The 14,955-nt window shown below is 47.8% G+C and overlaps 1 protein-coding gene across 1 annotated transcript in view; it reads left to right on the forward strand.

Moving 5' to 3' along the window:
- PPP2CB (protein phosphatase 2 catalytic subunit beta) overlaps positions 1 to 7,625 on the forward strand; it is a 32,029-nt gene extending 24,404 nt beyond the window's left edge. Inside the window, exons 4-7 of the mRNA XM_043971259.1 lie at positions 613 to 702; positions 1,701 to 1,862; positions 5,164 to 5,282; positions 6,927 to 7,625. Of these exons, the coding sequence (XP_043827194.1) occupies positions 613 to 702; positions 1,701 to 1,862; positions 5,164 to 5,282; positions 6,927 to 6,999 (444 nt within the window). The 3' untranslated portion in view covers positions 7,000 to 7,625. The remainder of the gene's footprint in view (positions 1 to 612; positions 703 to 1,700; positions 1,863 to 5,163; positions 5,283 to 6,926) is intronic.
- Positions 7,626 to 14,955: the final 7,330 nt, after the last annotated feature.

Consider the following 14,955-nt stretch of genomic DNA (forward strand, 5'->3'; position numbering starts at 1 on the left):
CACATTCCAGGCCGCTTACAAAAAATGGTCTGGTAAAACAGTAGAAACAAAGTCAGCATTGTTGTAGCAGTCCTTAAAGGCTTGCAGAGCACTTCCCATAGATCACCAACCTGATGAGGCAGGTGCTCTCTTTCCCATTTTTCAGATGAAGTAACTGAGGCACAGAGAGGGTAAGAGAATTCCAGGGTCATACAGCTAGGGGTTGTCCTACACAAGATCTGAACTCATCCTGACTCCGAGTCCTGCATTCTAGCCACTGTATCACCTGGCTGCCTGGTGATTGAACACTAATTAGTCTTTATGTAAATGAGAATTTTAAAAGTCAGTGACACAAGTTTGCCAAAGCAAATCTATAAGAAATTAATTTTACTTAGATTTAACTTGAAAAAAGAATTGATGGAATTAAATAGTTTATACTTAGTCATTAAATAAATTTATTTTCTTGTAGATTAGATTTTTGGAAATCAGAAAATTTTGAATTGATTTAAAAGGTGAAAACTGATGGTCGTACACCTTGTTTCAATGATTTTGGTACTTTTTATCAGATTTTGGCAAAAAATGAGCTAAAAAATTGTGCATCTCCCTCTCCCCTCACCCCTCCCTTTTTTAAAGATATTTTGCCTCCATGGTGGCCTTTCTCCATCCATTGATACACTGGATCATATCCGAGCCCTTGATCGTCTGCAAGAAGTTCCACACGAGGTAAAGTTAGTTTTCCCCAGAGGTGGGAGGGTGGAGGTGGGAGGGGCTTTCCACCCATGTCATGTACTCTGCCATGAAAGCAGGCAAGTTCTCTTTCTCTAGACCCAGAGCCCCCATGCCCTTGGGTGGAGGCCCCAAATCACTGTGCAGCCACCAGAGGATTGGTCTGGCCTGTCTGAGCCAGGAATCCCTCCAGCCTCACTTTTTGAGGTCATCAGGAGCAGGTTCCTTTGTCAGGCTCAAAAACTGAAGCTCATTCTCCTTCCCCTTCGCTGGTATCTTGGGCTTCAGCCCAGACAAACTCTCCAAAGGGGATTGAGCTTAGCAGGCTGGAGCCAAAAGAGCTGAGTTCTGACCTGATTACATGTCTTTGTGAAGGTGGGTTTAGGAGAGGAAGCCTGTTTAAGTCAAGGAGCCCTCTGAGATGAAGTCAGAAAGCTTCTAGTTACTTGCAGACTAATCATGTATTTGCACAGACCACCAAGGGACGTTAGTAACAGCTTTCCAGTTCGGAGACCCCTGAGAAGACCCAAAGGCAGGTAGCCACAGTCAGTCTCAGGAGGCCCTTTCTCTGCTGCTTCCACCACCATTTGTCATTAACCTCTCACGCAGGGTCAGAGTTAGTTGCTCTTGGCTTCCCTGGTTGGTTACAAGGGAAGATCCTTTGGGGGGAATCCTTGGGAAGTGACAGAGAGATTCAAAAAGGAACAGAAAAGTGAGCACTACAACAGGTTAGAAAATAGAATAAAGGAGGAGTCTTGTTTTGGGGGAGAGCTCTCCAGCTTCCAAGAAAGGCTCCGTGCTCCCTACCAGCTCCCATCCAGGGCCCTGCAGTCCTCAAGGATAACTGTGGAGGGCTTGAATAAATGTTGTTCATTTACTACATAGTCAGCAGAAGAGCTTAGAAATTGTAGCAGCGCTGTACTCCTCACTCATTCCTGGCATCAGCGATAGTGTGGCCCCTCACGCACTGTGGCATCGTTGTTTTTCCTTGACAGGGCCCGATGTGTGACCTGTTGTGGTCCGATCCCGATGACCGTGGTGGATGGGGTATTTCTCCACGAGGGGCTGGTTACACATTTGGACAAGACATTTCTGAAACATTTAACCACGCCAATGGCCTCACCCTGGTTTCCCGTGCTCACCAACTTGTGATGGAGGTATGCAGATTTGTACACAGGGTGCTTTCTTCCCCCTCAGTGGGTGATGGGCCCTGGCATGTTCTCTGGCACTAGAGTAGTCCTCTGTGTTAGCTGAGAGAGTGGAGAGAGCCACTAGTGTGCTCTGGTAAAATGGATTACGTTGAAGGATGTGTTGCTTTGGAGCGCTTTAGTCCGATGTGTTTACAGGGGATAGAATTAATAATAATAAGAGATTTTACATCTGCTCTAAGTCAGAAAGAAACAACACGTTTGTGATTCAGCTCTCCCTTGGGTGGAGGAGGAACCCACCCTGCTGGTTCTGGGAGTTGAGTGTGTCAAAGTCAGCAGAACCATCCGCTCCAACACGTATCACATCTTTTTGATAGATTGGTTGGTGTTTGGTTTGACAAACTTCCTGACAAATCCCCTAGAAAGTACCTTTCTGGAGGAAGTTCCCTTGTAGGTCGCTGGCCACAAGAAGGCACGGTTTACTGGGCCCTTCAGTCTTGACCTCATTTGGGCGATGGTGGTCCCTGAGCACCCTGTTCTTTCGGCTCCACGTCTTCAGCCTTTCCAGGCTCCTCCTCCATCTTTGCCTACACTCTTATGGCAATGCTGCCAGTTCCCACGGACCCAGCCACCCCTCCTGGGGAGAGAGCTTCATTCCTGCATCGCCCATTCTTGTGTCTGATGGCTTGTGGCACAGGGGTCTGTCTCAAAGGTAGTTTTCATAGCTTACTCTGGACTTGGGAATACAGAGTCACCAAGACGCTTACACTCTTGTTTGGTTCTATTAGAACCTCCTTTTTAGTTATTTTTTGCTTGATTCTTTTTTTGTTTTGCTTTGGTTTTTTGGTTTGTTTATTTGGTTTTTTTAGTGAGGCAATTGGGGTTAAGTGACTTGCCCAGGGTCACACAGCTAGTAAGTGTTAAGTGTCTGAGGCCGGATTTGAACTCAGGTACTCCTGACTGCAGGGCCGGTGCTCTATCCACTGTGCCACCTAGCCACCGCCTGCTTGATTCTTTTTTAAAAATGAGATGGCATTGATGGCTTCTCTTTTTCACATCATCCTGGCTTTCCCCGGTAGCACTCCCAGAAGATCATCTCATACAACAAGCAGTGTTTTTTTAAGTAGTATTTTTTAAAGACCAAAAAAAAAGGAAGAAAAAGAGGATAAAAAGTCAGCACGGCTGACCCACTTGTTGAGAAAGCCCCAGCCCTGGGGCATGTGTCACCGTAATGGGTCTCCCACATCTCTGGTTTGGGGGGAGGGGGTGGCGGCTGTGGGCTGTCCTCTGATCCCTCTTCATTTGTGTCCTGCTGGGTCCTTATCACTTTGTTACATTCTCTTTGTATCTTTCTATCGTTGCAGTCATTGTGGCTTGTTTTCTTGACTCTCCTGACTTCACTTTGTATCTGGTCCTGTAGACATTTCTGGGTCATTTGTTTTTGCTGTGATACTTTACATTTTCTTCTATTTTTTTTTTTTTTTTGCCTTTTGACTCTGTTTTAATATTTCTTGTTGTTTTATGGCATTGTTGGCTTCTATTTGGTCCACTCTAATTTCCAGACAGTTTGTTGCTTGGGCAGGTTTTGTACCCCTTGTGCTAAGTTCTCTGTTCCTTTTTCAGACAGTCTTCTGGGTCTAGAAGCCTCCCTTTTCAAGAATCTCTGCCTGTCTCAGCATCCTTATCTTGTTCAAGGATCAGCCCCAGGGAAACCTTTGCTTGACCCATGCCCTCCCCTTCTCAGGTTACCTTGTGTGAATAAGAGGTAGCTGTTATCATGGGCAGTGACAGACTTTGTGTCCAGGGCACTGGGTGTAGCTGGGTGGGCATGACCCAGCCCCAGTTTCTCCGTCTGTCAAATGGACATAATGATTACCCTGGCTTCCCACAACCCTTGTAAGGCGCCATTCAGATCACATATATGACGCTTTCCACAGACCCTAAAGGGTCATTGATGTTGTTTTGTCATATCCTTTGTCCAATAGAATGTTAGCCCCTTGAGGTCACAGTAGCCAGTGACAGCAGCAGGATTTAAACCCAGGCCTTGCTGACTCCAGGATTCTCTTGTCTGGTCAGTTCACACACTCAAGTGAGCCTTCTGAGACATAGGTTTCTGAGTGTGGCACCCATATCACATGGGAAGCCTCTTCCCTTTCCCTTGATGACCCAGGATGCTGGTGCATCTCTCTGGCTATCTTTTTGTCACCTCTGCCTGACCGGTCCACCATGGTAAAAGCAATTTGTGAGGATCTTTGCAGATCAATTCCATTTTCTGTTTGTTTTCCTTCCATTTTTGTTCTTAAATTACTTTGAGATGGCTTTCCTTCCTTGGGTCTTTATTGGTCTTTCATTAGGCTGGTTTTACCCTCCATTCTTCTCTGCCTTATGAGACAACCCTCCCTTCCTGCCCCCACCCCTTCTCCTCCTCCATTGTCCTTCACAACAATTTTCAAATGACTTCATAGGCTAAACATGTCTCATCCTTGGTCACCCTTTCTATGCCTCACAAATAAAGCAAATATTTGCCAATTGATGCATTGTCAGGACTTCTTTGGTCTTCCTGTGGCAGTTGTCTTTCCTTGGTCATACGATGCCACTTCTGTCATCCATTTCTCATTATTAATTACTTGATTAAATAGTTCAGCATTAAGTTATACCATTTGTATTCCATTTATTTTCTCATTATACTTTCAGTTGGCTTTTTATTCATTCCTATCTTTGTTCCGACAAGTAACTTCTACATACACAGTGAACCTTTTCTTGAATGTTAAAATACAACTATTTTCGGGGCGGCTAGGTGGCGCAGTGGATAAAGCACCGGCCCTGGATTCAGGAGTTCCTGAGTTCAAATCCGGCCTCAGACACTTGACACTTACTAGCTGTGTGACCCTGGGCAAGTCACTTAACCCCCATTGCCCTGCAAAAAAAAACCAAAAAAACCAAAAAAAACAACTATTTTCATTTGACAGGGATAAGTTAAATATGTTCTTTCCAGGAAACTGCTTGGTATGTCAGGAGAACACCATTATCTTTAGGAATTAAATGTAGATCTCTTATCAAGGGACTTCTACAAGTTAATTTGGTTTGCCATAAGATTGAAATAAGATGTAGATCTTCACACTTTGAAACACAGCCGTGTCATTTAAAACTGCTTCTGGGAGCTTGCCTTGGTGAATTGTGGACTCTGGTCTGACATCTTCCAGGCTCCTGGCCTCAGGGGCTCCCAGCACCTCCCTTCCTCTCATTTTCCTTTTGTGTTATTCAAAGAATTCATGACAATAACCCAGATGCTGTTTGTTAAATGTTCCAGGGGTACAACTGGTGTCATGATCGGAACGTGGTGACCATTTTCAGCGCACCCAATTACTGCTACCGTTGTGGGAACCAGGCTGCTATCATGGAACTAGATGACACTTTGAAATATTCCTTGTAAGTGTTGTGTAATTTATAAAGAAGATAGTGATGGAGATACAAGAATTAAGAGTCACACAGGGGGCAGCTAGGTGGTGCAGTGGATAAAGCACCAGCCCTGGATTCAGGAGGACCTGAGTTCAAATCCATCCTCAGACACTTGACACTTACTAGCTGTGTGACCCTGGGCAAGTCACTTAACTCTCATTGCCCCACAAAAAAAAACCAAAAAAAGAAAAGAAGAGAGTCACATATTAGAACAGAAGTTAATGTTTTCACATTTCTTTCACATGTGAAAAGGGAAAAAAGGCAAAAGAAATTTACACTTACTTTTTAATTCAGTTTAATAAACATTTCTTGAATTGATGTAGTTGAATATATTTTTTGGCCGATGTGATTGCTTTGAAAGAACCTAGAGAGGTAGAATTAGCGACCAAAGACTAGAGGAAGGCAGGTGTTGCCCTGATTTTCAGTCGATGGAAAAGAATAGAAAGTGCAAACTGTAGGCCAGTGAACCTAACTTGCTTCCTGGGAAATCCCAGATTCCATCCTTAAAGAGATGGTCAGTGACTATCTAGCAAAATAGCTGTGCTTTCAAAGAGCCAGTCAGTTTCCATCCAGAGTGGGGCGTTCCAGACTAACTTGTGGCTAGTGAAATCTCTGACCCACTGTCTGGTCAAGGGAATGCTGTATAGATTTCAGATATAGGTTGGGGGAGACTTTGGTTTGGTTTGAAGAAATGTGGTTTTAGTGCTCCGTGAGCTTCCAGCGAGCTGGTGCTGTCATGTCAGTCAAAAAGGCTAATGCAGTGCGAAGCTCTCTTAAGTAAGAAGAGGCTTCTGGGAGCAGAGGTGTTTGTCCTGCTGTGCTCTGCTCCCCTCAGACCAGATCCACGTTTTAGGAAGGACATAGATAAGCTAGAGACCCAGCAGCACTGGGCTACCAGATTCCCTCGGCTCATGAACTCTGAGGATCCACGGAGGGATGTGCAGAAGAGCAGGTGCTCACTGTCTCCACGTGATTGGCGAGCCATCACGTGGAAGGGTCCCGGGGCCAGGAGGAGGAGAAGATTTTGGCAAACTCTTCACTATTAGACGTGGCCAGTTACATTCAAGAAAACAGTTGGAAATACAGTGAAAGGCTCCCCCTGCATCTTGGAGAAATGGTGGCAAGGACCAAACACAGTGTGGCTGCGGGATGGCCCCTGAGGCTCTCCTTCATTAGTCATGATGACAGAGTGGATCAAAACCCTGGGGTTCCACACCTAAGTAGATCCTGATAACACTGTCCATGGATGGGAAGATTGTTGTGCAGGCGCTCTGTTCTGTTCAGGACAATTGAGAAGGGGCCTGATAGCTAGTGGTACTCCTTAGCTCTTACTTGGGGTGTTCAAGTGATTGTAATGTTATGAAAACACATACCTTTCTTCCCTACCCCATTGATGCCATGCCCCTAAGGAAAGTATCCGACCTTGGGGCCAGGGCCTGCTGCTGAGTTGTCCCCTTTCTTTGTCAGCTTGTCCACTCCATCTGTTTTCTAAAGGGGTGGGAGGTAGGGAAACTCAATGAGCCCATTGTTTTCTTCAGATTCTGTTTCTGGTAGTAACAGTGATGCTTGTAAGGACATCCCCCTGAGTCATTTTTTGGATTTCTCTTTGTGCAGCTTGCAGTTTGACCCTGCACCTCGTCGTGGAGAGCCCCATGTCACGCGGCGCACCCCAGACTACTTCCTATAAACAGCTTTGGAGAAAACCTATGAAAAATACCTGGAAGTATACCTGGCATCTTTTTTACAAAGTGATGAGAATAGATGTGTTTGTGTAACAAATTGGGATCTGTGTCTGCATCAGTGCCCATCATGGACCAAACTGTGCCGTAGTGCGCTCAGCACCGAGCAAGCCCACTGAGGGTGAAACCCACCCCCACCCCTGTCTTAGGTCGATCAGTCAGTCAGTCAGCCTGCCTGCCATATTTGGAGTCCCTGTTTTCTTCTGGACTGTTCAAACAGAAAAGGTAACTAATACCTCCATCTCCTTTTGCGCTTATTAATATGTAAATTTTAGTTTTAGTGTTTTAACTGGCATGGATTATAGAATTTGGAGTTTATTTTTGAAGAAAATGCACAAACTAACTTTGACATAACTCATCACCCTTTATTTTATTAAAATGTATGATTAACTTAACTGGAGAAAGGTGAAGATTCCCTTTGGGAGTGCGTTGTCATAACATTTAGAGAGATTTCCCTTCATTTAAGCTAAATGACTGTTCTGTGTTGATCTCCTTTTTTTCTGTATATTTGTCACAGAAGTGCTTGCATCTTCTTGGGTGTATTGGAACAATAAACTTTGAGTTGTAAACCATACTGTCCTGAATTGCCGTGGGGTACATGAGTAGGAAATTTCTTGTGGGGAATGCCTGCTGTGGGGGTCATCACTTGGCCCAGACAGAAGCTGGAAATGAACTCATTTAAAATGATGACTTTTATTTGATCTATTATATAGAAAATATAAGAGACACTCGCTGACAGTTAATCAGAGCAAGACAAGAACATGGCCATTTTTCGTTTTGATTTTCGTAGGTGACCTGTATTAAAGTAATGCAGAATATTTGCATTTAATGTGCAATTTTTAAAGTTGGGTTGTAAGCCAAAATAGAGGATGAACAAATGAATTCCAAAGAACCACAGTAATGTGCAGTCAAGACAGCTTTTAAAAAAATTTTTTTTTAAAGTGTGTCCTGGGATGGTATATGTTATGTCCATCTCAGCTTTATTAAGAGTTCTGAGTCAAGAGACTTGGAATCATTTGGTTTTTCTAGTCCCATAATTACGTAGGATTCATGGGCAAATGTTGAAGTAATGTATTCCTTCATGGAAGTGTGATTCGGACATTTGGGATGGAAAAAAACATCACTGTTGAATGAATATGGCAAATTCTACCTGTCTACTGAGATAGATTGATTTAGACAATAAAGATTCCAGCTTTTCACATCTTTAAAAACTTTCACTGCCCAATATGGCCTCCTTTGCTACAATTATTTGTCCTCCATGACAAATCACAAGATTTTCACATGCAACCTTTAATTCTCCTTGAAGCCACCCTTCTGTTAAGCACGCCTTTGATGATCTGTCCATTTTTCCAAGTCTCACCTCACCTTGATTTGAGCCCTTTGGTTTTTAGTGGTATGTAAGTCTGGCCTTAAAACATACTTCTCTCTATTTCGGAGAACAGTTTCTTAATTTTTCAGGATATGAGGGATAGTGCAAGACGATATTGCAATATCCTATCTCCATTTGGAAATCTGTGTCCTTCCAGTACACTTCTGCCCTTCAGGATATAAATGTATTTATCAGGGTTCTTCATTCAGTGGGGACAAGACTGCCAGGTTCACTGAAAGTAAAAAAGGGATCCCCAAACTATCCTTCCCCAGCCCTCCCCTCCCCTCCTCCTCCCTTTCCCCTTACTCTCAGGGGAGGGCATTTCCACCCTTCCAGTGCCTCAGGCTCCCAAGCTGGATGGAATCATCCTCGCTTCCTCACTCTTGCTCCCTCCCCCCATTCAGTAGAGCACCAAGGCCCGTCCATTTCTCTTGTCAGTTACCTCCAGTCTCTCCTCTGACCCTGCCCCCAGCCTAGCGCAGGTGCTCATCACATCCTGTGTGGACTGTTGGAATCCCTGCTGGGAGGTCTGCCTGCCTCAGGTCTCTCCCTGCTCCAGTTAGCCATCAGGCGCGCAGGATCTACGATGTCAGGCCCCTACTCAGGAGCCTCCTGTAGCTCCCTATCGCCTCCAGGATCAGATACAAAATGCAGCTTTTGGCAGCCCTTCATGACCTCTTCACTCATCCCTTTCCAGTCTCCTTACCCCTTACTCCCTGACAACCCAGTGACATTGGCCTCCTGGCTGTTCCTTCCACAAGACCCTCCTGCTTTCAGCTCTCGCCACTCGCCCAGCTGGTCTGCAATGTCGTCCCTCCTCTGCTCAGACTCCTGACCTTCCTGGCTTCTTCTAAGTCCCAACTAAAATCCTACCTTCTATAGGAAGCTTTCCCCAACCCCTCCTGATCTAGTGCCTTCCCTCTCCCAATTACTTCTTATTTGTCCTCTCCATTACCTGTTTTGTCCATATTAGTTTGCATGTTGTCTTTTCCATTAGACGGCAAGGACCTTGAGGGCAGGGACCGTGTTTTTACCTTCCTTTGTGTCCCCAGTACTTCACTAAGTGCCAGGCACATAGTAGGCATTTAATAAAAGTTTATTGACTAAATGTTTTACAGTCTGATGATGATGCCCATTCCACTTGACAGTGGTTTTTGATAAAGCCTTGAATATGAACATTTCTTTAGTTAAAACTACCTTTTTTCCCAATTTTTAGTATTTCAGTCTTTGTATTGTCTTGCCTGTGGCAAACATTTTTTCTTCATAGCAGAGGTTAGTATGTTGTTTATTTATTTATTTATTTTAGTGAGGCAATTGGGGTTAAGTGAGTTGCCCAGGGTCACACAGCTAGTAAGTGTTAAGTGTCTGAGGCCGGATTTGAACTCAGGTACTCCTGACTCCAGGGCCAGTGCTTTATCCACTGTGCCACCTAGCTGCCCAGTATGTTGTTTTATTAATGACCATAGAGGAATCAAGAACGACCCTTCCAGTCGCCAGGGCCTTCTGAAGGTCTTTGCTTTCAGAGGATTAATTAAGCCTATCTCGTTGTGAGCTTGAGTGATCCCTGAAATGCTTGACTTCCCACCCCAGCCACTGCTTTGTCTTTGACAAGTCATCTGAGGTGTGCCCGAGAGCTACAACTTAGGTGTGTTTCCTTAGAGCAGAGGTTCTTTCTCTGTGTTGTGCCTGTCAGCCTGGTGAAACCAGTGGCACCTCTTCTCAGAATGATGTTTTTAAATGCAAAAAAAGGCATTGAATTACAAAGGAAGCCAAAGATTAGTAAAAATAAAGAGGCAGTTCTTTGCTCTTCCTTGCAGGCCTGTGAACCCCAGGTTGGGAATCCCTCACTGCTATAATACCCATTCTTGAAAGCCACAGAATTAAAACTACAACAAGAGAAATGTGTGTGGTATAAAGGGGAAGGGGAACTAGCTCTAGCCTGGGTTCTTGGAATCAGCCTCGCTGGGGTCAGCCGGGGCAGATCCCTGACCCCTTGCATGTTCTTACAGAACGAGAGCCGTCACTTGCCTGCCGAGTCACTCAGCACCGCACCTCCCACTTTGCAAGGGAAAATTCAGGCCATCATTCAGGACCATACGGCTCTCTCTTCCTCTACACCACTCACTGTCTGTCCTTTCTCTTCCTGTTGGTCTCCAAAGAAGACTTGCCTGGAGCTTCTGCTTACCCACATGGACCCTGCTTTCTGGAATCCCCCGCCACCACAGTCTTGCTTTGCCACTTAGCCTATTTCTCCCATAGAGATTCCTGAAGAACAAAAACTGACTCAGCGTTGACCCTGCCAGCCTCACAGCCAACTTCTCTGCCCTTCCTTTCATGGCCAGACTTCTAGAAATAGCAACCTGCCCACTCGGCCAGGGCATTGCACTCTCAGCGTCAAGCATCTCTGCAATGCTTGTCCCTCTCATCTTTGCCGGCAGGCGCCCCCTCCTCCTCCCATTCCTTCTTCCTCCCCCTCCTCCCTCTCCTCCCCTTCTTCCCTGTCCTCCCCCTCTTCTCCCTCCTCCCTCTCCCCCTTCTGAATCCTCTTCTCGGCCCTTGGGTGATCTTGTCCGGCCCTGTGTCTTCTAGCCTTACCTCTCTGCCTCCAATCCCGATTGTCCCGAGAATCGTCCCGAGAATCCCAGGCCACCCGCATGCTCTGGCCTCCTTGACGTTACCACCTGATCAATTCCGCTTACCCCAAAGAATTCCTTTTTCCCCTCAGCCCACTCTTCCTCTTCATGTTACTGCTCCTTTTGGTGGCCACATCGCCGTCCCTTCTGTTCCTCCAGGTTTTCTAACTGTAAGAGTTCCTTTTGACCTTGGTCCTTCACCCCAGCGTCGCATCAGGTCAGCACCAGCTTTCACATCCTGCCCTCCTTTTCACTCATACTGATCTACCTCAGAAAGGACCCAGGTTCAAACCCTGCCTCAGACACTTAGTAGCCATGAAGAGCTCAGGGCCATGGAGGGAAAACGGTACCAAAAGGACGGGGTTCAGGGTGGCGAGATCAAGACCTGGTGGGTCGAGGAAACCACTACAGGGGGAAACAGTGGGGAGTGAGGTGCCAAAGGGAGTCCAGAATTTACCCAGGAGGTGGCTGGCTGGGAGCACCCCAGGGGAGCAAGCCACATGGTCACAGTTACGTCCCTGGCAGCCGTGGAGAGGAGGAGGCGGGCAGGAATGAGGGCACGGGGAAGTGTGGAAGAGGGGTGACCTTGAGGAGAAGGCGGAGGGGCTGTTGGGGAAGGCCCAGGACAGCCAATCAGAAACGTCTCAGTCACCACGCAGCATTCATTAAGGGCTTAGCAGGGCCCTCTGCGGTGCTAGACTGGTCCCAAAGAGCTACGCTCTATAAATAAGTACATACAAAATAAGGAGGGGGAAGAAGGGCACGTTTATCTGGTGCCCCCAGTGCCAGGCACCAGAGCACAATGCACTCCCTTGTGGGGAGGCGCTACTGTATCCCCATCTTACAGTCAAGGAAACTGAGGCAAAGGGAATCGAAGTGACCTGCCCAGGGTTACACAGCTAGTACGCATATGAGGCTGGATTTGAACTCGGTGAGCCACCAGCTGCCTCAAGGTAATTTGGGGAGGGAGGACGCTGCTCACTGGGGGTTGGGCATTGGGATGGAGTCAAGCACAGGCTTCATTAGCAGATGAGTCTTGACAGAAATGGGATCCTCAGAGAGCATTCGATGCACGGGAGAAAGGAGATGGAGCAGTCCTGGGTGAGAAGTCAGCCTGGCTGCAGCGTTGCACTTGTGAAAGGGCGTGATGAAGGCCTGAAGGCGGCTGGGCCCCTGCCGCCCTCCCTTGTGGTCGGGCAAGTCATGAGTACAGAAGGGACATGGTCGCTTCTGTAGCAGAGGATGAAATGGAGAGGGGAGAGACTCGAGTGGGGAGAACAACGAGGAGACCCCAGTGGTTATCACAGCAGCGCTGAGGGCCTGTGCCAGGGGCATGCCAGGCAAAAGTGGGCAAGAAGTGAGAGAGGAAGAAGCGGAGGCTGCTTGGGCAGCCTCCTTTTTCAAGGTGTCTAGAGCCATGGACTCTAGAGTAGAACCCGTGGGACAAGCCCAGAGTCACAGGGTGGGATGTGGCTTCTGAGCCAACAAAGCCCAGAGCAGCGAGTGTCAACATTTTACCTGGTTCAGTAACAACCGAAGGGATCTGAAGCACACACCATGCTGGTAGAGACACGGAGCCCAACCCATACTTTTCTCAGGTCTCCCTTGTGGCCGGCCTAGAACAGCATCATTGGGTCATCACAACCATGCGTGGATTTGTTTCCCTCCCAAGACTCCTTGTCTGAGAGAGGACGCCCCCCCCCCCCAGGGGAGTGTTAGCTTCAGTCCATAAATAACAAACTTCCAGGCCTTCAGCTGATGAGACTTCAAGAAGAATGGGGGCTGGGAAGGCTGCCCATGGGCTAGGAGCTAGAAACCGGGAAGAATTGTTCTTTAAAAGAAGGCAGAAGGGGCAGCTAGGTGGCGCAGTGGATAGAGCACCGGCCCTGGAGTCAGGAGTACCTGAGTTCAAATCCGGCCTCAGACACTTAACACTTACTAGCTGTGTGACCTTGGGCAAGTCACTTAACCCCCATTGCCTCACTAAAAAAAAAAAAAAGAAGGCAGAGCCTCTGCCGCTCCGACAGACGGTGGAGCCCTGAACCCCCAAACCTCCATGGACCCATTTCCCAGGGGGATCTCCTTAACCAGCCCGTGGCCCTTCCTTTGGACTGTTGGACTTCTCCATCAGGTCCCTCCCCCTCACTGGCAGCCGGCTCTGTCTTCTCCCAGGGATCCTGGAGGGCAGGGACCGTCTTTTTCTCATGTTTTTGTCGCCAGTGCTTACACACTTCCTGGCACACAGTGAGTGCCTAGTAAATGTTTACAGACTGAAAATAACCCTGATAGAACATCTACACGGTGCTTTTACTATCTGATTGCTCTAAGTTTTGTGAAGCACTTTACAAACATCTGACACAACCACTGTGACAAGTAGGTGCTGTCATTATTCCCATTTTACAGGTGAGGAAACTGAGGCAGAAAGGTGACTGACTTGGCCCGGGGGCACAGCTAGCAAGTGTCTGGGGCTGGATTTGATTCCAGACACGGCCTTTATCCACTGGGCCAGTCAGCTGATAAGATATGATAAGACCTAAGGTAACTAGGTGCCAGCTGGGGATTGGCTAAACAGACTGTGGTGCTGTAAGAAGTGATGAGTACAGAGAAGTGTGGGGAGATCTACATGAACTGAGGCCAAGTGAAGTCAGCAGAGCCAAGAAACCAACGTGCAAATAACCACGATTGTAAAGTACGGCCGGCTGATGTAACAAAACTACAAAGACCCAGCGGGACGTGAAGGAGGAGAGATGAGAAGCCACCCCCAACAGCCCCGTGGGCCCACGGGCAGTCCACCCAGCATGTTCTCAATGTATCCATCGGCTGGGCTTGGGTTTTTCCTCCTCTCTAAAAATACTCTTTGTCGCGTGCAGTGGCTCTTGGGGAGGGGAAGGGGGAAGGCTCTCCAACATACTGTGATGCTGGAAGAAACAAAGTATCAAAAACATTTTGAAATTTTGAAATAAGAGATCGGGTTGGAAAAGTATAGGCTGCCTAAGGGTTGACAGTTGAGGCAGAATTTTGGAGCCCAGCCCAACCCCCCAAAGAATGCCTTTGACAGACAACCTTGCTGACAAGTGACGGGGAGCTCCTCGGCTCTCCAGGCAGCCCACTGCCCTTTGGGTCAGCTCTCCAGGCAGCCCTCCCTAACAGAAGCGAACTCTGCCTCGGAAACCTCGACTTGGCTTGGGGCCCCATCCCGTCTCCCCTTCTGCAGGCTGACCGTGCCTGGCTCTGCCAGTCCGCAGAGACTCCAAGCCCTTTGACATCCCAGAGTGGCCTTGAGCATGCTCCCCGGCGTATCAGCTCCTGCCCAGCTGGCCCCCAGTGGGGGCTGACATAGCACCAGCGCTTTGAACTCCCTAACAAGACAATGGGAGCTGCCTTCAGCAGAGCAGTGTGCGCCATCCTTGCAGGGGTGTCACTGAGCGCCCTGAGGATGCTGCATTCCCGCTCACACCAAGGCCATCCTGCGTGCAGTGAAGGGGAAGTGGTGACACTAACACTACTGGGGCGGCTCTCTGGAGCAGCTGCCGTGCAGCTCTGTGACTACAGAGGGGCAGAAAGCCCAAGCAGGCAGCCCAAATCCCGCCTTCCACAGGAGGCCGCAGTTCCTGCCTTCACACTCCATAAATAATCTTGCACGTGGTCTTCCTCATTTAGCGTGAGCCCCTGGAGAGCCTCCATTTGTGTCTTTCTCCACATCCCCACAGTGAACAGTGGCTTGATGGTGAGGTGGGTCCCATGGAACCACCCCAGGTTTGGGCCACTCCCTTCAAGCTCAGCACCAGCTGACCATCCAAAGAGCGAGCCTTCCGGTGAGGTGAGGTCGAGCCTGTTCCTGGGAGGGGCCAGGGCCTGGGATGTGGATTTTGTGAGCACAGAAAATGCCCCCTGAATGACCA

Source organism: Dromiciops gliroides, chromosome 6, assembly GCF_019393635.1.
Source record: "Dromiciops gliroides isolate mDroGli1 chromosome 6, mDroGli1.pri, whole genome shotgun sequence".
Classification (NCBI taxonomy): domain Eukaryota; kingdom Metazoa; phylum Chordata; class Mammalia; order Microbiotheria; family Microbiotheriidae; genus Dromiciops; species Dromiciops gliroides.